We start from the raw sequence: 25,013 nt of genomic DNA on the forward strand, positions 1-25,013 counted from the left end.
GACAGCAAAAGCTGTAAGACTTGTCTTGTTTTTAGGAACAGAAGGGAGAAATTTCATGTGATGACAGGAGAAACACTTCTGTTAGCCCCACCTGGACTCTTCGGAGATGTACTACATGCTCCTCTATGACCCTCTGTAAGGAGGAGGGAACATTCAAAATCTCTTGGCAATTGTCCATCAGGAACGTTACTAGTTTAGCAGCAAGCAGTTCATCCAAATCCACTTCATCTCTAGAGCAGAGGATGCAATGAGAAAACGCTTGAACCATCTGAAATAAAAATCAAGAAATGACATTGTATATATTTTTCCCTGTTTGCAGGAAAAATTGTAAATGGTGTCCAAGTGCAGACTTCAACAGCAGCAACATGTTTCCAATACACAATACTTCTTTAAATATTGGTGTAAGTGAAACTGTTAAACCAGACTGATGGATGTATTGTTTGCACTATATGTTAGATTGTTCCAGTGGTGCAGTTACGTAGTCTAGCCTTTATTTCAGACCTAGACTACTGGAAATAAACTCTGTTATTGTTAAGACTTGAAAAGATAGCCATTTCACATGGGATATCAAACCAAATAGAAAATAAGAGTAGTACTTCATTATAATAAATCATGGACTGTTATGTAGTGGAAAGTCACAAGGTTATCTGGATTTCCTTATTATTAAACAAAGAAAATGTTTCCATAATTCTAACTAGATTCCAGAAAGCTGTCCAGCTCATTTTCATGCAGCTCTGAACCCAAACTACTGCAGCTGGTTAAACACGGGTGTAAAAAGCTACAACATTAGTTGTAATAATTGTAATAATTAATTGCAATCATCTTGTCTATTTTCCAGTCACTACTTGCCATTGTTAGCACAGCAGACAAATGGAGTTCTACTTCTCTGCCACAAGCAACAGACTAACTTTTCAACTGCTACATTAAAACATTGTATAGGAGTACACACATGGGATAGATTACACTGCTAAAAATAATGGCACTTAGGAGGTTTTAATCAAGTTATCATGTATAGTTAATTAAAATCTTAATGGCTAAAAAATAAATATAGGTGCATACACTCTGGTTTCATTTTACAGTGAAAGGGACATGATTAATTTTCTTTTGTGCTTTTATTTGCAATATACTCTTAAAGGCAAGAAAGCCACGTTTTCACTATCCCCTTGGTTCTCTGTCACATGGAATCTTTGCCATTTATGTCTAATAGAACAAATGAGAATGTGACTTTGCACTGCTTACTGTACTTCCTTGTTTACGCTCTACTGTCATTGGTGTTAGCAGCAACTCAACATGGGAAACAAGGTTGGAGAGAGGATCTGAGCATAAACCATGGCTTTGTCAAAAACTAATAAAAATGGCATTTAAAGCCAACATTTTTATAGCAGAGTGGTGAACAAAAATATTGAGTCTGGAAGACATTTTCCAATGGATGAGCACTAAGTAAATCAAATTCTGGGCTCGGTATATACAACAATCTCTTTAACCTTTAATCTATGCCTGAAAAAGGCAGTGCCTGCAGTCCACCTGAAGCATCTCCCATCACACACCATCCCTTCCCCACACACTACCTCCTTCTTTATAGTAGCCCATTCGAAATCCTGCTATCTGGGGGAGTGGGAAACTAGACATCCCTTCCCTTCCCTGAAGAACTCTGCTGCAGTAAAGCCTCATGGCCAAAACCATCTTCTATGTATCTGATACTCCATATTAAAACCATAATAATCTTTAAATGGCCCCTAATTGTTCTTTCAAACAACGGTAACATAGCCATGGAGTTTTTCCTCAACCTCTCGAATGAATATATATATATATATATATATATATATATATATATATATATATATATATATATATATATATATATATATATATATATATATATATAAAAGAAATATGCTCTCTCACTGGAATCTTTACAAATAAATTGTTTGTCAAAGTTTCACCCTGAAGGCACCAAAGGTTCTCAAAGTACAGCAGCCTATTCAGTTTAAACAAATTTGATACTGTGGGAGACCAAGTATTTAGGCTACAACTCATGACTGTTATCCATTTCTATGAAAACAGGGAGAACTTAAAACTTCTAAATGGTGCTCTCATCAATCGCTATCTATAGGGTTGAAATCAACTGAACTTTGTTTGCTATCAACTCCAAAGTATACTGTATTTTGTATGTATTAACAAGAATCTTTCCTCTATGCTGTTTCAAGGTTTCATAAGCCTTGCTAGGTTTTTCACATTAGAAATATGCATACTAGTGTTCTGGTCCCAGCTGTGTCACAAAGAGGTGGCAGATCTTTGTTGAGGCTGATCCTTGCCATCATCTTCATCAGTAGTTGCAGCTTTTTCCGATTTTCTGGTGGCAGCAGAAGACAGGAAACCTGAAGTGCTTCAATGGCCTTTTTGTTTTTCTGCAGCAGACCTGGTTTAAACAAGATTTGAGAGATTTATTTAAATTAATTACCTTTCCTAGTTACAGTTTTCCCCCAAAAAATCTTAACACACATCTAAAACCTATTTTCCAAATTTTCCTACCTACTCCTCTGACCTCCTAACAGAATTCCATCACAGAAAGTTGAGCAATAATACAATTTGAACTTATATATTTCTCCCTTGTGTACTAGTTCAGGAATTCACGTAACTTCCTTCCAGTAAATTTGAAAATGAAAAATGTAAACATTACCACCATCACAGACTGGTGATGTGAGAGAGGGGAAAAGTCACTTTATGGTATTTGTGGCTATGAAAAGAGCAGTCACAGTACATCTAATACTTTGCCTCTTCATAGCCATCAGCCCCAGGCATGTTTGCGATTTAACAACAGCAGACCTCAAATGAAAAAGTGAAGATAGGTTTTCCAGATATTGCTCCAAACCAAAAACAGCATGCCCAAATCAATTGATAACAGCTATAAGAGTCAGCACTGGAACATGGATTATACCCTCTAAAACTAGACAAACCGATTTAAGGTCAGTCCAGACAGAATAAAAAACTCCTGAAAGACAAGGAGTGCAAGGATAAAACATTAATTATTGAGCCAACTTGGCGAGAAATATTTTGGGAAAAGCCATTCGTAGGGTATGTCTACACTTAAACTGCTGCAGTTATGCCGCTGTAGTGCTGCAGCTGCACTTCAGTGTAGACACTACCTATGCAGACAGGAGAAGTTCTCCCACTGGCATTGGTAATCCACTTCCCAAGAGGCAGTAGCTAGGTCAACAGAAGACTTCTTCTGTCAACCTAATGCTGCCTACACTGGGGGTCAGGTTGGCATAACTACATCTCTTGGGGTGTGAATTTTTCACATCCCCGAGAGCCATAGCTAAGGTTATGTAAATTCCCAGAGTAGACCAGCCCTGACTCACATGTCAACAATTTTAGATATTTTGAATAAACTGCCACTTAGCATGGGGAACATTAGGCTACATATTGTTTTTATGTCAGGTATGAGCTATGTGGGAGGTGAAATATGTGGGTGGAAGTGAGTTAGTGATTTGAAACCTTAGGACTCCGTGAGGTCCCACTGGATTGCTAAAAGCCACCCTGGAATGCTTATTTGAAAGCCAGCAATCGGAGGGGGACCACTGAGGCAGAAGTGTGGAGAGTGGCCAGCTGGAGGTGGTTTGGTGCAGGCTTGCTGAAATTGCCAAGAAAAGTCTCCTCAAACTCCAGAGACTGGTCCATCAGCGATGATAGAGGGTCAGACTGCTGAGACTATGGCGGTGAGACCAGATTGAGAGAATGTCAAACTCTGTTGCTTATGAAAAGGAAGCCTGAACTGGGGTATGAAATAATATTTTCCAAGGCTTGAAAAGGACACTGGGCACTGAGAGATGTTCAGTACCAGAGTTCATTCATAGGTTTTAATTGCAAGTTTGCGAATTCAGTCTGGAGTGGAGCTGTGAATGGGGATTTCTGCAGCAGCTATGAAAAACATCTACTATACCTATCGAGGTGCCACCACTCCTGGGGAGGTGGTCCTTGTTACAAGCAAGCAGAGGGAGAGGTACCCGGAGGTAAAATTTCCCAGTGAAAGGCTGGTGGCAACAGGTATCCGAGACTCAGTCGGAGGAAACCTAGGGTCATGACATCTAGCCTGTCCAAAGACAATTCTAGAGTTCTTCTAAAAACCAAAATTAGAAAGTATACTCTTTTAAAAAGATAAAATATATATGTGCATGTCATATTAATTCTAAAAATATCATTTAGTATAATATCAGGCTGCTTTCTGACCAAATTTTCAATGTATTTCTCAATAGCTGTAACAGAACAATGTGTGACAAGAAATAATTTTCACCATTAATGAGCTGTCAACAAGATAGTGGATTACCCATAAAAAGGTTTACTTTAATGTATGCTACCTCATAAAATAAAATGTTACTTTATCTCCTTATACCCACATTCCTTCATATAACTTCTTGCTTTATTATACCACATAAAAACCTTTGACTGAAAGTGAATCTATATGCAATTGTATCTAATAGCAATGCGATTAAAAAGCCACCATAACAAAGCAATTAAGAGTCTACAGAAGACAATCTGTTCTTATGTATAGCTTGAAATATTTTTGTAATATATTGGCAACACTTTTTAGTTAGGTACTATAAACCCAGCTTGACAATTCAGCAAACAGCTACAAAAAGGTTAGATAGCAGCAATGTAAGAGTGGTTTAGAATTCAGTCTTGTGAATGAAAACAAAGAAATGCTGATAAAAACAAAATAGCAAGTAGCTTGAACTCTCTCATTATGAAAGATTAATATATTGGTACAGATAACATGCAAGAGTGTTTGAAATTCAATAACCTTGCCACACCATGCAGCTTCCCCCGCACTCCCCATATAGTTGCTTTCCATCTAGAAATGGGAGATCAGACACCCCTGCCAACAGCAGGGTAATGTGAAGTTAAGCATTCTCTCAGACAAGGAATGATTAGAGACGCACAAAGGTCCTCATCCTATATATCCAAGTGAACATATGATGTCTATACAAAGGCCCTTGCCTCTGGCACATCCCCAGAGTTTTCCTTCTGCCTTGCACTATCCACAAGTTCCAATTAGAGGGGGCAATATTTGCCTGTCAGAAGCTGAAACTCAGATACTTCCTGGAGGGAATTGCTAACAAAAAACAGAGGTGGTAGATCCCAGACAGGAAGGTATGACAGCATCACTAGATTCAGTTTCAAGTATTCTGTGACAAATATTGGTGCAACCACACAGACTAAATTCTTAAAAGGTGAGAACAAGCTGGCTTCTCAAGCTGCCAAGGCCCAAATAATGAACACAAAGCATAGCAACACAAAATGCTATTAATACCAAAAAAAGAAAGAAAGCCTTTAAATGCTGTGAATTATTTTTAGTATAAATAACCTTCTAACTTCAGTTTTATGATTCTTTATTTCTGATGTAAATAATTTTCAAATAATAAAAATGACGGAATAACTAATTTGTGTGCCACAGTTAATTTTGGGACTAAAATAAATGATGTCCTTTGAAATCAGGGTGTAAGCTTTCCGCACCTCTGGGATAGGGCACCCCCTGTGGAAACAGCATTGGGGGACTGATATGCCTGCCAGGTGAAGCAGTCGCCGGCCTGGCTTGCGGTTGCACAACTGCGCAATTCCCAATTCAACCTGCTGGGTGTGGGTTCAGAACGTTAAGAGGTAGTCTAATATCATGGTGCTGAGAACTTAAGCAGTCTTGGGTTCCAGCCTCCTGGCTGGAGCAACCAACAAGAGTCTATGGTCCAGGCCTCCTATAAAGTGAGGGCTGAGCAAACAGCCAACATTTCTGGCCTTCTGGCCTAAAGGTTAGTGAGCAACCAGCCTCGCGTACGGCGCCAGAGATAGGGAGACCCAGGTCCATAGAAGTGACTGGCAATCCCGCCACAAGGTCAGTGAGGAAACATGCAGTCGCTGCTTCATGTCCCAGCAGTACAACCAGACCAAAGTCTTGCTTCCCTGCATGGTATCAAGTATCAGGGGGTAGCCATGTTAGTCTGTATCTACAAAAACAACAAGGAGTCTGGTGGCACCTTAAAGACTAACAGATTTATTTGGGCATAAGCTTTCGTGGGTAAAAACCTCACTTCTTCAGATGCAGGTTTTTACCCACGAAAGCTTATGCCCAAATAAATCTGTTAGTCTTTAAGGTGCCACCAGACTCCTTGTTGTTTTTGCTTCCCTGGACTACTTCCTGCCAGCTACTACTGGCGCTGCTGTGTCGCCACTGGGACCTGGCTCTCAGTCTCATGGTCATGCAAACCTTCCTCCAGTCACTCCCTGGTGTCTTCCATCTCCTGGGACAGTGGTTTGTCTTTTCTCCCCGCTGCCATTTTCAGCAGCAGGCAAAGGCTCAGCTCTCTGGGAAGGACATCTGCCTCCTTCCCTGGTCCAGCCCCAACTGAGCTGCAGGGCCCGGCTCTTATACTTCCTGCCTTGCCCTGCCCTGCCCTTGCACTTCCTTCAGGGGGGCAGGAAGGGGGAGCAGGTTAGTTGTGCCCACCAGGGGAGTTAATCCCCTCTCTACTGGAGGGAAGCCACTCTGCTTTACTATACGGGGACAGTTAAAGGGTTTAGGAACAAGAATTAGGGAACTTGCAGAAGAGAACAGACTATAAGTGAAATCCTGTCCCTACTGAAGTCAATCCTTGGATTCTGACAATTTAACTCAAGCTTGAAAACTCAGAGCATGTAGGTATACCATTTGAACTGAGAAAACTAAGCTGATCATGGGTGGAATACATTCTTCCTAAAAGAGCAAACGTTCTTGGATACTATGGAAGAACCCAGAAATGGTATAAAGGTTTCCCAGAAATGAGGCTGTTAAACAGTTTGGGGAAATCTATCTAGAAACCTGTAATATAGTGACAAGCTCTACCCATTCTGGAATTTTCCAGGTTATATATTCCCTGTTATGCATCTATATGCAGATGACAAAAATGGCCTATACTCTGGTGCACTGGAATAAGTGATACAGTGCTTGTATAAGACAGAGACATGAATGAGGGCTAGTTGTCTGAGACTCAAGGCAAATGAGACTGAGAACATTAGCAGATATGGGGATGCAGTTAAAAGACAAGTTCTTAGACTGAAAAACCATTGGAGCAGAGACCATGCCTCATGTATGTTTGTAAAGCACCTAGCATAAACAAAGTCCAAGTCTAAGTGGCACAAAAAGAGGAGTAGAGAAGGTGCTCTAACCTAACATTTGGGGTCAAATTAAGAGGAGCTCTTCACAAAAAGCCAATTTGGAAATTTAAATTGAAATACAAAAGGTATACGTAGTACTACCAAATTAATAACACTTACAAAAAGAATCGAACAGATACTTACAAAGAATCAATAGTCTACATCTTCTCTCCTTAGGTATATCTTCATTGCAGAGTTATTCTGGACTCTTACTTGGGAGTTACCTTAATCCCACACCATTCCACATGCAAAAGCCTCTCACTCAGGTTTACTGATTCTTTCAATCCCATAGCTTGCATAGGGCTATCGGCTAGAACTTGGGTGCCACTTTCACATGAGCTGGTAACCCAGAGGGTGTTCTGAGGTCCCGATTTTATAGGGACAATGCTGATTTTTGGGTCTTTTTCTTATATAGGCTCCTATTACACCCATCCCTGTCCCGATTTTTCACATTTGCTATCTGGTCACCCTAGTAACCCACCACCTTTGCAGTGAGATACAGGCTAAATCACTTGATTGCTGATAGTCCCCCCAATATCTTCCCACAAAGGATAGACAAGATCTTCTACAATTAATTGAGAAAGAATTAGAGTGGGTCATCTTATTGCAGCAGTAAGAAGCATGAGACATGCTCCCAGAAGTCTTAGCCACACACACATAAATCACACCATTAACGAGGACCCAATAACTCAAGTATGGCTTTGCAGGCTAAGCTAACCCAGATGTTCAGACCTTGGTGACGTTTACCCAGTTAACTCTGCAGTGAATTCAGACCTTTTTATATTATATTTCTAAGGTTCAAAGAGGGGAAATATATAACAATTACACAGTCACCTAATTAAGAAAGGTATAAGAACTGAAGGGAGTACTCAATACCCACAAATATATTGCATGGTAAGATGATTTTCTGATAGTCCTCCTGAACTTATTTAAGTAATTTCTTTTAGGAAGAAGGATCAGAAAGAAGAAAACACATGCACTTCAAACTTGCATTTAAAAACTCTGCACACTGCATTAGGTGAAAGTTATTTGCTAATAAAACAAAGACAACAAAAGAAATCTACCATTACATTACTCTAGTCCAAGCATAGCACCCAAAATTGACACCAGAATATTCAAGATAAATTACAGTACTGATCACCCAATTTCACTTTACTGAAAATAGTTTTTGCTAAGCTCAATGGCAAATGTATTCATGCAACACCAAAGCTACCCTCTTCCCCCCACTTTTAAATAGGATTCCAAGTCAACACATCAAAGATAAATCTTAAAAGCACAAAAATTGCTTATTTGGCACATTGTTACATTGGTGCACACACTCAAAAAGTGTCTCGTTGGGTTAACTCACAGCATGCTTCTATCACTGGTGATTGAATAATACCAACTAGGTAGAGAAGAATCCCTATGAAAACAATCACTGAATTAGGCAGAATGTAAATTTAAGCAATGCATAAATTTCTGCCACAAGACAGCATTTTTCTTATGCTACAAAACCATTGTATTTTACTACAGATCAGGTTCTCTTTAGAAGATGGAAATGAAACCTCAATGTTACATATAGAACACAGATTCACCAAAGGCCAGCTACTAGTGTTTATGCTCTTGGAGTAAAAATTTTCAGTTCTGCCTAAATCCTTTTTTCAAAAGTGCATAAGCCACTTTTAACTGAAAGTGTGCAAAACTTTTTTCATTTCCACATAAACATTGCTATAGGTGGTGAAGTGGGGTTTTTTGTTCTATTTGTGCAGATTACTGCAGCTGTGAAATAAAACCCTGTTAATGCTGTGTGAAGTGAAATACAATGTACGATGGAAAGTAACACACAATGAAAAGTGTGTGAAGGAACAGGGAAAGATTTTAATTGAATAGGATTTTTTAAACAGATAATTTAATACTAGCTAGTAAAAGCATGCAAGAATAAAAAGTATACAGAGTGCACAGAGAGAAAGTCAATAACAGAACTTAAGAGCTGAGTCCCTTTTGAAAATAAGATTTAGCTATCTAAGTCATTCAGGCCTTGCAATGCTGCCTGGAGCCACACCTCAATACCTTTAAAAACCTGGTCCAAGACCTTCAGCCTCATAACACAACTTAAGGTATGCAACAATAGCACTGTGTTGTCTTAGTTATCAAAATATATTTACGTATTAGAATATTCTATTTATAGTTACAGTGGAAAAAACAGGTAAAAAAAATTGAGAGACTTGTTAAATCCTTATAAAAGTTAAGATAATTTGTGGCAATGTGGGGGAAGAGTCACAATAGTTCACAACTCTTCTATGTATTATATTACAAGCCAACTTACCTAACACACTGACGAAAACATCAAAAAGATGAAATGTGAGCAGAGGTTCCTTCATCTGGCCATAGTAGTCTGCTATCGTTTTGAAGACATCTCTTTCAAATCCTATGTATGTAGGTTGCTTCAAATCTGAACAACTGGGCCCTAAGAGAAGAAATTAAACCACAAACAGGGTTATCTATTTTCATTTCTAGCCAATACAAGGAAAGTTTCAAAAGGGAAAAATGTAAACTAAATTATTCAAAGTAGTAGTTACACACATTGCAAATAATCTAGTGAAAACAAACATAATACATGAAAAAATACCCACCCATAATGTCCTTAAAATGAGTCCACTCCTTGCTATTTACTGCTCTACACCAGGCGTTCTCAACATTTTTCCAACACACTATAAAAAATTCCACAGCCCACCTGTGCCACAACTAGTTTTCTGCATATAAAAGCCACTGCCAGCATTAGGGGGTAGCAAGCAGTGCAATTGCCTGGGGGCCCCAGGAAGCTAAGTTGCTCTGGCTTTGACTTCAGTCCTAGGTGGAAGGGCTCAGGGCCCCGGGCTTCAGCCCCATGCAGTGGGACTTTGGCTTTCTGCACTGGGCCCCAGTGAGTTTAACACCGGCCCTGCTGGTGGACCCCCTGAAACCTGCTCGCGGCCCCCCAGCGGGCCTCGGACCCCTGGTTGAGAACCACTGCTCTACACAATACCTTCTTTTAATCAAAATATTACTCTCAAGTTTTACATCCCTTGTTTGAAATGCAATAGTACTAGAATGCTATGCGATGAGAGATGAATGTTTGAAGTTATTACTTAGGGTAGGTCTACACTTACCTCCGGGTCCGGCGGTAAGCAATTGATCTTCTGGGATCGCGATAAATCAATCCTGGAAGTGCTCGCCGTCTACGCCGGTACTCCAGCTCAGCGAGAGGAGTACGCGGCATCAACGGGGGAGCCTGCCTGCCGCGTCTGGACCTGCGGTAAGTTCAAACTAAGGTACTTTGAATTCAGCTACGTTATTAGCGTAGCTGAATTTGCGTACCTTAGTTCGAAGTGGGGGGTTAGTGTGGACCAGGCCTATATTAGGTTTCAGATAGTATAAGCATTTATCTCCAAATACTATGTGTTCATAGGAATACTAACTATGGCCAATGCAGCTGTGCCCCTGTAAAATCTCCCATGTAACTGCTCTATGCCATCAAGAGAGAGCTCTCCCGTTGACATAACTAAACCACCTCCAACAAGCAGTGGTAGCTATGTTGGCAGGAGACACTCTCCTGTCGACATAGCACTGTCCAAATCAGTGTGTTCTTCAGTGTAACTTATGTCGCTCGGGGTGTGTTTTTTTCACACCTCTGAACGATGTAAGTTATACCAACAAAAGTGCTAGTGTAGACATAGCTTACTAAGATCATTCTGGAATTGAAGGAAAGAGCAAGACATTAGTCAGTATCATCTAACTGCAACTGATATGATTTTTATTTTCAAAATAAATTCATTAATAGCTGTTACCTATGTAAACGCACTCAGTTTCATACACAAAAGTTAAAGCACAGTTAATATTTGTACCTCGGCTGTGGTCTCCTCTCCCAGGCTTTTGCTGATGACATATGCCATTTCTGTTTGAACTTCCAGGTACTACTACAGCCAATTAACCGAAATGAAGGGGAAAAAATTATCTGATTTAAGAAACAGAAAACAAAAAGTTGTTATTTTCTTCACTAAATTTAGTTGGCTGTAGTAGTGCTTCTTGAACATACGAACAGGGAACTGCTTATGATAGACACCTGCAAAAATATGGGATTCAAAATGGCTTCTTAGTCTTTGCTAGGAAAAGGAACCACATCAGAGGTAAAAATACCAATTCTGCTTTTAAAGTTTTTTTATGAAGGTACTGAAACATCTAGATGGGTAATATTCAAACACATAGCAAAAATATTTAAATACATAAGGTAACATTCCCTGCTTTAAGATTCAATGTTTTGTTACTCTCCATGGCTAGAAACACTTTAGCAATCAGTACACACACATTCAAAGCAGCAGACTTTTCTAAGCCTTAGTTCTCAAACAGTGAATTGACAGACATTTAATTGATCCTTGATAGGTTACAATGACAATGTAATTACCACAGCTGTCACTAAATTTGACCCTCAGACATATGTCATCCATACAAACTGTCAGCATCCTACATACTATTCATTTCAAAGCGCCACTTTCAAAACAAGATATTCTGCTTTAAAAAAAAATTTATTTATTTAAAAAAAATTTTTAAAGCAGAATATCTTGTTTTGAAAGTGGCGCTTTGAAATGAATAGTATATATATATAAAAAAAAAGATGGTCAAACCTCATGTATATATTATAGACAGAGCTATAAAGCCATCCTGTAGCTCAGCTTGCCTAACACTTATCATAATTAAGCATCTACCAAATTCGTTGTCATGAAAATCACGTGGCTGACCATGAAATTTGGTCTCCCCTGTGAAATCCCAGCTCTGAAGGCAGAGCGTAGAGCGGCGGCTGCTGGCCAGGTGCCCAGCTCTGAAGGTAGCACTGCCACCACCTGCAGCATAGAAGTAAGGGTGGCAATATCATACTATGCCACCCTCACCTCTGCACTGCTGCTGGCGGCAGCGCTGCCTTAGGAGCTGGGCACCTAGCCAGCAGCCACTGCTCTCCCACTGTCCAACTTCAGGCAGCGCCGCCAACAGCAGCAGCACAGAAGGGTGGCATGGTATGGTATTGCCACCCTTACTTCCGTGCTGCTGCTGGAGGTAGTGCTGCCTTCAGAGCTGGGCACCTAGCCAGCAGCTGCCGCTCTCCAACTGCCCAGCTCTGAAGGCAGCCCAGAAGTATGGGTGGCAATACCTCAAACCCGCCACGATAAGCTTGCAACCCCCTTTTGAATTACGACCCCCCGGTTTGAGAAATGCTGCTAAGAAATCACACATTTTTCATGGGTTGGTCATGGCATAACACATTTGCAAATTTTGCTATTTATGTGGTGACCAAACCGTGAAAAATGTGATTTCTTTGCACTTTAAGTACACTCCTAATCATAATCCCCTCATTTTCTGTTGCTTATAACTTTACCAAACTAAGGCCATGTCTACACTATAAAGTTCTGTTGACACAAGTTACATCAGCATATGCCACCAACCTTTGTGCAAGTACCAACTTGGCTGCTTGCACTGGCGCTTGTGAATACTCACCCTGAATGGTTGCACTGATGTAAAATGCAGCACAACCTAGTGTGCCCTCCCATGTGCTGCCATCTAGCTCTATGTCTTGCAGGACATTTTCACAGTATTTTGTGGGATACCAGCAATTTCTGGCAGCTAGGGATCAAGTTTCCATCTATGCCACTTTCTCCATCCCATCACTTATCCACCCTTTTTTAAAAAAACTTCCACAGTCCCACACACCACTTTTTGGTTTCTGCCATCTCTCTGGAAGAAGCATGGATCCTGCAGAGCTCAGTGCAGTTATAATGACCTTTGCTAATACAGGACACATGATTCTCCTGTATTTGCAGAACTTAAATGAGTACTACTACAACTGAGTATGCAATGAGGAAAATATGGAGATGTTCAAGCACAACAACAACTGGATGCTGATGGACACAGCAAATAAAATGCCAGGTTGTTGACGGCATTCATGGAGCAGCTCCTCACAGTGAATCACTGCTTCTGAGCCCAAGAAACAAGCACTGATTAGTGGAATCACATTGTAAAGCAGATTTGGGATGTGACAAAGTCCACATTCCTGGATCTGCATGCTAAGCTCACTCCAGATCTCCACCACAGGGACACCAAATGAGAGCTGAGTTGACAGTGGAGAAGCAAGAGGTGATCACGTTCCAGAAGCTTGCAATGCCAGATTGTTATCAGTCACTAGCCAATCGGTTTGGAGTTGGAAAATCCACATTGGAGGCTGTTGTCATCCAAGCGTATAGGGCTATGAAGTGTACGCTGCTGCACAGGACACTGACTCTCACAAATGTGCAGGAAATGGTAGATAAGATTTGCAGCCATGGGGTTCCAAACTGCAATGGGACAATAGATGGCAAGCACAGCCCTATTCTGGCACGAGCCCACTTTGCCAGTGAGCATATCAAGAGAAAGGGATCCTTTTCTGTGGTTGTACAAACACAAGTGGATGACCATGGACACTTCACTGATATCAATGAGCGCTGTCAGGGAAGGCACATGATGCTCACATCGCTAAGAACACAGAACTTTTCCAAAAGCTGCAAGCAGAGACATTCTTCCCTAGCAAGCACATTCACATTAGTGATGTTGAAAAGCCAATAGTGATTCTGGGGGACCCAGCCTACTCCTGGCTCCCCTGTCTCATGAAGCCATACAAAGAATACCTTGATACACCAGAGAAAGATTCAACTACCTGCTAAGCTAATGCAGAATGGCTATTGAATGTGCCTTTGGTAGACTGAAGGGTCAGTGGCATTTTTTACTCACTAGACTGGATCTCAGCAGTATAGCTGCATGTTGAATACTGCTGTGAAGTGAAGGGGGGAAAGCTACCACAAGGATGGAGGGGCAAGGTGGACCAGCTTCTGCTGAATTTAAATAGACAGACGCAAGGGCTATTAGAAGAGCCAACAGCTATACATCTGAGGGAGCTCTTAAAAAAACATTTTGTCAGCCAAGGAAAAGTTGTGTGACACTTTTATGAAATAATTTGTCTTGTAACAAAGCTTAAATACTGGTCAGTTATTGCCTCCCATTATCAAATTCTGTAATGCGTCTATAATGCTTGATATAAGCGAATATACAGTAAGTTTCCAAAAAACAAAAAACCTTTATTGTGTGCAGAAAACAGGCAACAGAATTGAAGTGCAAACATATAAGGTACAAACCTTTAAGCAATGCTAACAGGATGAACCAACCTTTAAAAACCCCCAGTAAAAAAAAACAAAAAAAAACAAAAAAAACCCCCCACAAAAGTAAAGATTTATGTTCATATACATAAAAATTATTTATGCATAAAACACTGTGGCTGATCCTGGGATTTCCACAGTTGGTGTATAGCTATGGTTCTCCTTGTTGTCTGCTGGCGTGGAGTAATGGGGTAAGGATGTACACCATGCTATCATCTTTTATGCTGGGTGTGTAGGGAGCATGAACCATGATTTTGGAAAAGCTACTGAATCATGAATCTTTGGGCACAAAGGTCAATAATGCTTTGCAACATCTGAGTTTGTTACCTGAACAAACCCATGATGTCCTGGTGCATTTCCAAATGCACCTCTCAGTCCTTTTTCCTCTCCTGCAACAACTGCTCTCTCCATTCTCAGTCCTTTTCCATTGTCAGGTCATAAGGCTCCTCCAAGCCATGTTCACAGTCACAGTCAGAGGCCACAGAGGAAGGGAGGATCTCACAGCACATATCCTTTCTTCTCTGTCTTCCTGATACAGCTCAGATGTTCAGCCAGCATAAATGGGGTAGATGCAGTGAAGACTGATGCAAAGAATTCATTTAGCTTCTTTGCAATGGCCTTGTCTTCCTTGATCATCCAGTGGCTTGTTCGACTGTTTGGCAGGCTTCGACTTCTGATGTCCTTAAAACATTTTTTGCCGTTCGCTTTTTGCTAGTTGCTCTTCAAATTCTTTTTTGGCCTGCCTAATTATACTTTTACACTTTACTTGCCAGAGTTTGTGCTATTTTCCTTAGTAGGATTTGACTTCCAATTTTTAAAGGTTGCCTTTTTGTCTCGGCCCACTCTTTTTCTCTATTGTTTAGACATGGCTCTTTTTCTTTTTGGTCCTCTTATTGTTTATGTAATTATTTATTTATTTTGATTTGGGGCATACATTTTCTTTTAGCCTCTTTTATGGTGTTTTTAAATAATTTCCATGCAGTTTACAGGATTTCACTTTTGTGACTGTTGTCCTTAATTTCCAATTAACTAGCTTCCTCATTTTTGTGTAGTTCCCTTTTTGAAGTTAAATGCTAGAGTCCTGGATTTCTTTGGTATTTTCCACCCTACAAGTATGCTAAATTTAATTGCATTATGGTCTCTATTACTGAGCGGTTCCACTACATTCACCTCTTGGACCAGATGCTGTGCTCCACTTAGGGTTCTAGGACTAGCTGCTCCAAGAAGCAGTCATTAACAGTGTCTAGAAATTTTATCTCTGCATCCCATCCTGATGTGATATATATTCAGCCAATATAGGGAGAGCGGAAATCCCCCATTATTATTGCGATTTCTGTTTCCGTAGCCTCCCTGTTCTCCCTGAGCATTTAACAATCACCATCACCATCTTGGTCAGTTTTGTTTGTTTGGGGGTTTTTTTTGTAACTTGATTTATTTTCACTCCAACTGCTGCTTTAATTTACTAGGGGCTGAGTCATCCATGAATAACATGGTTCCTGAATCTCAATATGCATAAACACCTGCTTTAACAAAATTATATATTAGCCACATGTCTACAAAAAGGTCATTGGACCATTTTACAGAGATTTATCACAAATAAAAGCTAAATAGTTGAAAAGCAAAACAGCTTCATATACTCCAGGAAATATGTTGCATTGGCAAGAGTATTTACCAGATGATCCTAAAGATCTTTTCCATTTCTGCTTTCTAGGATATGAATCAGAGGACATAATTCTGACCCTTTAAATAAAATGAATTTGAAGTGAGACAGGAGTTACTTCAATTTTGTTTTTATTAGAATTTGATATACTTACAATTTGCTAGACACTTCATTGCTGACAGTACCCAATGAGGTAGCTCTTCTGCTTAGAAGGGGGGTTGTGGAGAAGAGATGAGAATTTAAAACAGTTAATACATTAACAGTCTGGCATAATACAAGAGAAGTTTAAACCACATTTACTGAAAGACTTTGGATTACAGTTCTCCAACATCTTAAAATACTGTTGATTGGTTTACTCCAAGGACACACTATCTTAGATGCCATTGACCAAATTTTATACCAGTAATACTACTCCAATCTTATGGAGAAACATAGCAATAAAGTAGTTTATGAATCAGTGGCAAACATATCTAAATTTCAACTGAGACATTTCCCCCAGTACATCAAAATATATATTTTAACAGTAATTTTAAAATATAAGGTTTGGCTGGAGGTTTCAGTCGAAAACAGGGAAATTGTGGAAGATTTAAGAATATACTGTCTTGATGCTCCAGAGACATTATAAGAACATAACGGCCATACTGGGTCAGACCAAAGGTCCATCTAGCCCAGTATCTTGTCTTCCAACAGTGGCCAATGCCAGGTGCTTCAGAGGGAAGCCCAAGTACTGTAGGGGACAGATGTGACAGTAGGAAAGGGCATAAACTCCTCTGACACCTAGAGTGAAGGGAAAAGAAGGATGAGGGAGCCCTGACCTTGATGAATGAAAATGGGCTAGTGAGAAAATTTTCCACCTTTACTCTCAAGTACCTTTGCATCTTGAAACCTTGAACTGCCTGTGGGTAGATCAGAGCAAAAAACAAAGACTGATTCACACTGGTAGGGCTCTTCAAAAGCTGACTTAATCCTGGTCAACACTAGAAAAGATATACCAGTATAAAGACGCTGGTTAGGGTTGTCTTTTTAACCAATATATTTATACTGGTATAAGCCCTAGTGTGGATGCAGTTACACTGATATAAAAGGTGCCTTATATCAACATAGCCTATTACGCTTCCTGAACTGGAATAATCAATACTAGTATAAGCACTTTCCTACAGGTATAAATGTGTCCACACTAGCGGAGGGATTTCCACTTTAAATAATACAGGTGTAGTTAAAGAAAAAAAAAAACTTTCTAGTGTAGACAAGCCTTAAAAGACCCCAAGACAGCTAACAATACAGCCTTAAAAGAAAAAAAATCACTTACAAGAGCTACAATCAACATAGAAAGGCTTAAAAACATAATAATCTCCAGCCCACTCACTTGTTTTGTCTTCCAAAATGACAATGCCCTGTTTATTGACATTGTACACATTGTGGATGATATGCTTTGGGTTCACAAGTTTTGTATCCAATACTTCATCCAGAGAATCCAGGCCCAAAACTTTTTGCAAACTGTTAAAATAAATAGTTTACATCATCTGATTTTTGTATATATTAAAAAACAAACCAATATGGGGAATGATTCTCTTGGTCAAATTAATTCCTTTCTGTTTGTTTTTGTCGTCTTTGGGGTATGGAAGCTTGAGGCAGTTTCAAGTACATTATTTGATCATTAATATTTTCATTCTGCACATTTCATTGATGCAGATCCAGTTCATTTTATACAAACAATATGCCATTTTAACAGTTTACACTGTAAACATTATCAGTTAGGTTCCACCTGCATTGTCAAACAGCAAGTGTATTTTTTAAATCAGAGGGGGGAAATTATAATATATATATATTATAATTTTCCCCTAACTGATAATGTTTACAGTGTAAACTGTTAAAATGGCATATTGTTTGTATAAAATGAACTGGATCTGCATCAATGAAATGTGCAGAATGAAAATATTAATGATATATATATATATATATATATACACATACATACACATACACACACACAAAATTCACACGCCCCTACATCGTGCAGGATATTAATGTTGGATTACCTATCATAAAAGAATATTGATTAATAGATTCCAAGGTCAGAAGGGACTACTGTGATCATCTAGTCTGAACTCCTAACAAACACAGGCCATAGAATATCTCCAGAATAATTCCTTTTGAACTAGAACAGAGGTCCCCAAACTGTGGGGTGCACACCCTCTAGGGGGTGCTGAGGAAAGTTTGGGGGGCACAGCTGGGGCCTGGGCCAGCCCCCATGGAGGGCAGAGAGGGAGCGCCATTCAGCTTTGCTCCTGGCCCTGCACCCGGGGCCCAACCCCCAGCCCCAGCTGTGGCCCCAGCCTCAGCCCCCATACCTCTGTCTAACCCCAGCTGTCCCCCCACCCTCGGCCCTGGCTCCTGTGGGGCGCAGGGCAGAGACAGGTGTAAGGGGGGCACAAGGTAAAAAGTTTGGGGACTACTGAACTAGAGCATATCATTTTAAAAGGAAAAATCCAATACGGATATTAACATTGCCAGTGATGGAGAATCCACCACAACCCTTGATAAACTGTTCCAATGGTTAATTGCCCTCACTGTTAAAATTTTACAGCTTATTTCCATATATAGGAAGCTTGTAGAATTGTTTTCACCCAGCTGATCAGATCTTCCATTTCCTGTGTCCTCAAACTAAATACTTCACTTTTTATTAAAGATTTTTAGGACTTCATGCTCCCAGAAGAGCTGTTTAAATTTTAGCATTGTGGAAAGAGAAGGGAGGAAAAAGATTTCACCACACTACACAATACAAACCCATATAGAAAAATTAGCTATATAGTGTCATAGAAAGAGGAATTGTTAAAGCTGCTAAATATAAAAGATTATTCACAAATCACAGGCTGATAGTCAAATAATAAGCAAGTCTAATTAGTCTAGCAAGCATAGGCCTAACGGCAGTAAAGAATGGGTGAAATTATGAGAAGCAGCAGAGAAGGTGAGACTATTACCCAGTATACACATTAGCCTAAAGGTGGAGGACTCACAAATACACTTACTGTGATAGCGTCATGGATTTCCATATCTCTTCTATATTTGCCTGTGTTAACTCTTGGCGGTGCACAAGTCTGCAAGCTGGTACTTCTCCTATTGCTATACTGTGACGTTTGAACCACATTTCAGAATTCTGGATTACAAAAGAAAAAAAAAGCACATTCCTTTACCTACCAATTTTTTCAATGATAAAATACTATAGCACTTACACAGTGTAGCATGCTTCCTCTTCCAATCACTTTATGAACATTAACAAATGCTCATAAAATCTATGAGCAGTAACTATTTAAGTATTATTTAGATTTTATAGATGGGAAGCATCTTTGCCTCAGTTAAGTGATTTGTCCAAAGCTGCAGAAGGAGCCAATGTCAGAGCAGTGCTTGCAGTTCAGGAGTCATTAATCCCCATCCCTATGTGCATGTTGTTAAACAGCACCTCTCTGCGGTTCTAAAACCAGTACAAATATACTTTGCGACATACTCGGGTACAATCCAGACCAATGACTATCTGTGTCACCCCTACTCTGTAAAGGGCACCCCAGGTTACAATACCTTGCTGCTATAGCCTCCAACCTGGACTGCCCACAAACAGCTTCTAGCACAGGGGTGAGCAAACTATAGCCCACGGGCCACATCTGGCCCACCAGTCATTTTAAGCTGGCCCTCGAGCTCCCGCTGGGGAGCAGGGTCTGGGGCTTGCCCTACTCCAGTGCTCCGGCGCTCCAACTGGGACGCAGGGTCAGGGGCCACTTCACATGGCTCCCAGAAGGAGCGGCATGCCCCCCCCCGCCCCCCCGCGGCTCCTAGGTGCTCCAATGGCTCCCTCCAGCACTCCAATGGGAGCTGCATGGGCAGTGCCTGTGGACAGGGCAGCGTGCAGAGCCGCCTGGCCATGCCTCCGCATAGGAGCTGGAGAAGGGACATGCCGCTGCTTCCAGAAGCCGCTTGAGGTAAGTGCTGCCCGGAACCTGCACCCCTGAGCCTCTCCCCATACCCTAACCCCCTGCCCCAGCCCTGATCCTGCTTGGAGCACCCTCCTGCACCCCAAACCCCTCATCCCCAGCCCCACCCCAGAGCCCGCACCCCCAGCCAAAGCCCTCACCCCCACACCTCACTCCCCCACCCCAGCCTGGAGCCCCCTCCTGCACCCTGAACCCCTCATTTCTGGCCCCACCCCAGAGCCCGCACCCCCAACCTGAGCCCTCACCCCCTCCTGCACCCCAACCCCAATTTTGTGAGCATTCATGGCCCACCGTACAATTTCTATTCACAGATGTGGCCCTCAGGCCAAAAAAGTTTGCCCACCCTGCTCTAGCACGTAAGTCACTCCCAAATTTGTCTGTGTGTGCTGCAGCCAACCAGCAAGCCATAATTCAGCTTTTACCAGCTTTAAAGACTACCACAGGATTACCCCCACCATATTCCCAGTCCCAGATTTTCCCCCAGAAACCTATGTCCTGTACTATCCATCCTCTTCTGGACAGTACAAATATTGAGTCCATTATTCCATTAAGGGAATAATATGCATACAACTTGTTTCACCAGATGGAATTGCCCAGACCCTTCAACTTGAACACACTGGATTAGATAAAACAATATGACAAGTTTATTTACTACAGAGGGATAGATTTTAAGTAAGTACAAGTAATGAGGCATAAAAGTCAGAAATGGTTACAAGATAAAACGCCTACTGACGCCTAATAAACTAAATTAGATTCAAAGCAAAGTTCTCTCACCAGATGCCTTCATCAGTCTTACTGACCAAACTCTTTAGGACAGGATCCCTCCCCCCAGAGTCCAATGGCTGCTTCCTCTGTCTCTTCAGGTGCAGTGAATGTGATGGGTAGAGGGGGCGGGGGGACATGTGTCTGTCCCTTTTTATAGTTTCAGTCCACCAAATGAAAACATTTCCAGCTGAGACCAAGGAGACAAAGACTCTAAGGGGAATGATATTACCTGCTGGGTTTTTTCACCTGTTTGAACATCCTTTGTTTTCCCTCCCTGCTTGATGACACTGTTTACTGCTTAAATGCGAATTAAGGCAGGCACAAATTCCTTCCTTTGTTTAGGACAGACCTGACTTCTGCCTAGGAAGGGCTGCAGGGTTTGGAACTTGTGTTATTAACATCATACTGGGGAATCTTATAATTTCATATACAATGTGGCCACACATTTTACCAGAACAATACTGACCAGCAAATTCCGAGTTTTCAAATGATACCTTACAAGGGATACTTTGTACAAAAGGTTATTACAATAGTGTGTAAGGTGTATTCTGTCACACATTTGCATTTAACAATAGCCTTGTAAGAATTCCCACAGAACATTCTTAGGCCTCGTGTACACGGTATTGGCAAAGCACACTAGAGGGGTGTGACTTGTGAAGCACTCTAATGTGTTTCAAACAGGACTATGTTAATGCAAACTTGGTACCTTTTAGAGCAGGCCAGCAGGTCTACATGGGGCAGCCCCTCTGATGCATTTTGCCATGCTGTGTAGACCAGATCATGGTCTTCATCTTGCTTGGCTCTATGCATGCTGATGGGATTTAAGTAGCAACTCCTAGCAGGTGTAATGCAGACAGAAAAGGAAAGCAAATAGGTACAACCTAGGAGACCCAACAAAGCTCGTTCCTCTCAAAAACTGGGATGCCAATAGTCATTTCTATCCTGACTGAAAGGATAGAACTGAAGGAGCAGTGAATGAAAGATTGTGTGACCACTACACAGAGGTCTCCCTTTGAATCCAAGTGAAACAATATGCACTCGTGAGAGTGTCAGGATACTGTATATTAATAACCAAAGATAGCATGAAGGGACCAAATAGCAACTTTTCTTAATTACTATGAGTTTTTCCTTTTTAGCCTAAAAGATAACAGCTTTGTATGGCGTGATCCTTATTTTCACAGGTCTGGGAGGATGATTGAGCTCACATACTTCAGCAACGAATGAGTTTATCAGTTTAGGTAGATCAGAAGGTGATGCTGCAGGCACTGACCTTGCTAATCTGCCACTCTCCCTCCTTCACAATACATCTCCCACCCACTACAGAAATTCCAAATGGATGTGCCTTTTCCTCTTTGATAGCCTCAAGATTTTTTTGGCAGTTCTTTAAAAAGGAATTAAACTGAAGATGCTTTCATCCTGTCACTGCATTCAAGAGCAACTGGCATCCCTGTCCTGTCTTTCTTTAATGAACAGGCTGATATATCTTGTTTCATTGATATTAGCATGTTTGATTGACTGCTGACATTTGAAGGGGAATAAGGAAGGAGCAGAACTTGAAAAGTTGGCAGTCCTACTCTGCCATGTTACTTTTCACATAAATCCAAAACTTGTAACCAAGTTAAGACATGTTACTGACTAACAGCAGAACTCCATCTAGCCCCTGATTAGAAAAATGGTGAGTATAAAACATGACCTCAATAGCATAGGTTGTGGTAGTATTTCTTAAAGTGAAACGTGCACCCCCATGGAAGAAAGACCGTAAGTAAGGCGGAGGGAGCAGGGTCGGCAGCTTGTGCATAGACCTCTCAATGGCTCTTCAGAGTCTTAAAATTTAATTTTTTTTTTATATATTGTATGTATGTATACACACACACCTTCATATCTCCAACCCTCCTCTGGGCTAATCCTGTGTGTTTGCTAAAGCACACACTCCCCATGCACACTTTGGAAATAGGTGTAGATTTTGATAATATGATGATGTCTTTCTTACGTGCTTTGATCAGAGCTATATATATAAAGGTCTGAACTGTGCCATTAATTTCAAGGGACGATAATTTAGATGCCAACGATAGTTGAAATATCAACAGTGTTAACAATTTCACTGATCAAAGCACATAAGAAAGACATCATCATATTATCAAAATCTACACCTATTTCCAAAGTGTGCTTGGGGAGTGTGTGCTTTAGCAAACACACAGGATTAGCCCAGAGGAGGGTTGGAGATATGAAGATGTATAAATTAAAATGCCCAGGCCTTTAAACAACATATGTCAGAAATGCAGGCGGGAGCACAACTGGTTTCATGTTTATGATGTGGGGGTGGGGAAGGCAGTTTGGGAAATGCTGGGATCAGGTAAGGATTAAAACAGAGATCCTCCAAGTTCACACAGCAAAACAATCCAACACAACCTCTCTCTATGGCTGCAGCACATTTTACTCCTGGGGGAATTCTGTGCATAAAAATTCTGTGCATAATATTTTAAAATTCTGGAAAATTCTGCATATTTTATTTGTCAAAATAACACAATATAATCACTCCAGTTTGAATTATTTTGGTAATTTATTTCAAGATACCGGTCAACAAGTATGTCAATAATACAGACAACAGCAACAGAGTTTCCCCCAGGAGTAGAGAGTTAAAGAAACCCCTACAACAACCCAGTTCCAGTTGGGGGTGCTGGAGGGGGCTGTGTGGGGCCTCCAGAGCCCAGACACCTGCACTCCCATCCACCCCAGAGCCCAGCTGCAGGGCAGCCCCTGGCCCAGACAGCATGACCCCCAGAGCCTTTATTCCCCAGCAACTTCTTTACTGTCCCGCCATGGGACATGGTGTGGTGTAGCCCTGCCCTTCCTTTGCCAGAGCTGGCTGGGTCTCCCAGGTCCTCTCCCGTCTCTGGGAGAATAAGGATCAAAGAGCGTGCAAAGCCTCCAGCCCATCCAGTCTGGGTGCTCCACTCACTGCGAGCTGGGATCCGCAGAGTCCAGTGGCCCCTAATGGTGGCCAGAAATTCTTCGGGGAAAACAAAGAATTCTGCAAAATTCTGCATTTCACAGTGGTGCAGAATTCCCCCAGGAGTAACATTTATTGTGAGCAAGTATGTGGAAGCCGTAAAAACTGTAGCTTTATAAGAGTTAAAAAAAATGGTAGGGACCACCTGCAACATTCAAGTGAAACAATCATGCAATACAATTCCAATAAAATTACCATTTTATCCTGGAATGAAGTAAATTTGTTCTTATTTTACAATACATTGGTATGTAAGTTAAATGTCAAATATATAGATTCATACATTCCAAAGCCAGAAGGGACTATTGTGTCCTTTATAACACAGGCCATAGAACTTCCACAAAATAATTCCTAGCATATCATTTAGAAAAACATCCACTCTTTATTTTAAAATTGTCAGTGATAGAGAATCCACCACGACCCTTGGTAAATTGTTACAATGGTTAATTACTCTCGCCATTAAAAATGTATGCCACATTTCCAGTCTGAATTTGTCTAGCTTCAACTTCCAGCCATTGGATCGTGTTATACCTTTCTCTGCTAGACTGAAGAGCCCATTATTAACTATTTGTTTCCGATGTAGATACTTATGGACTCACCTGTCTTTTTAAGCTAGAAAGACTTAAAGAGCTCAGTCTATCACTATAAGGCACGTTTTCTACTCCTTTAATCATTCTTGTAGCTCTTCTCTGAACCCTCTCAAATTTATGAATTTATCCTTTACAGAATTTACCAAGTACAGAATTTAATGTAATTTGTGAACATAAAAATAATCAAACGACAAAAGTAACCCATTTGAGAGAGAAAATCAAAACAACCAATGAACTATAATTAAAAATGAAAGAACAATGGCTTCCTCTACGCAAAAACTCATCATACAAAAATCTATTTCTTTTCATTTTTCTACAGCCAAACACTATACATCAAAAAAGAAGAGATCGTTAGTTTATTTTATCCCTTCCCATTACCTATTTTCCTTTCAGAATACCAAATATTTTAGAAACTGGAAACAAGAAATCTTACCATCATGAGAGGCTTCACTGGGATGTGTTCTTGGGAAGTGCCTGCTTCAGGAACATTCCAGTCTGGAAATTTAATTACTTCCTTTCTATATGGAGGCCTTGTTGGATATGGTTTCAGTGGTGAGGAAGGAGGAAATCTAAACAACATTAAAGATAATACTTCAAACAAACAACAAAAAAAGGCTTCTAAATACT

At 40.7% G+C, this 25,013-nt stretch overlaps 1 protein-coding gene across 2 annotated transcripts in view; it reads right to left on the reverse strand.

Moving 5' to 3' along the window:
* The window catches only part of DEPDC1B (DEP domain containing 1B), a 55,182-nt gene that overhangs the window by 7,782 nt on the left and 22,387 nt on the right, over positions 1-25,013 (reverse strand). The window contains exons 3-9 of one of the 2 annotated variants that reach the window (XM_005281015.4): positions 24,820-24,955; positions 19,068-19,195; positions 17,405-17,535; positions 16,193-16,240; positions 9,491-9,631; positions 2,253-2,419; positions 92-268 (exon numbers count right to left, since the gene is read on the reverse strand). In XM_005281015.4, coding sequence (XP_005281072.2) covers positions 92-268; positions 2,253-2,419; positions 9,491-9,631; positions 16,193-16,240; positions 17,405-17,535; positions 19,068-19,195; positions 24,820-24,955 — 928 coding nt within the window. The remainder of the gene's footprint in view (positions 1-91; positions 269-2,252; positions 2,420-9,490; positions 9,632-16,192; positions 16,241-17,404; positions 17,536-19,067; positions 19,196-24,819; positions 24,956-25,013) is intronic. The other variant, XM_042841721.2, reaches the window with a different exon arrangement.

Source organism: Chrysemys picta, chromosome 6 (assembly GCF_011386835.1).
Source record: "Chrysemys picta bellii isolate R12L10 chromosome 6, ASM1138683v2, whole genome shotgun sequence".
NCBI classification, from domain to species: Eukaryota; Metazoa; Chordata; order Testudines; family Emydidae; genus Chrysemys; species Chrysemys picta.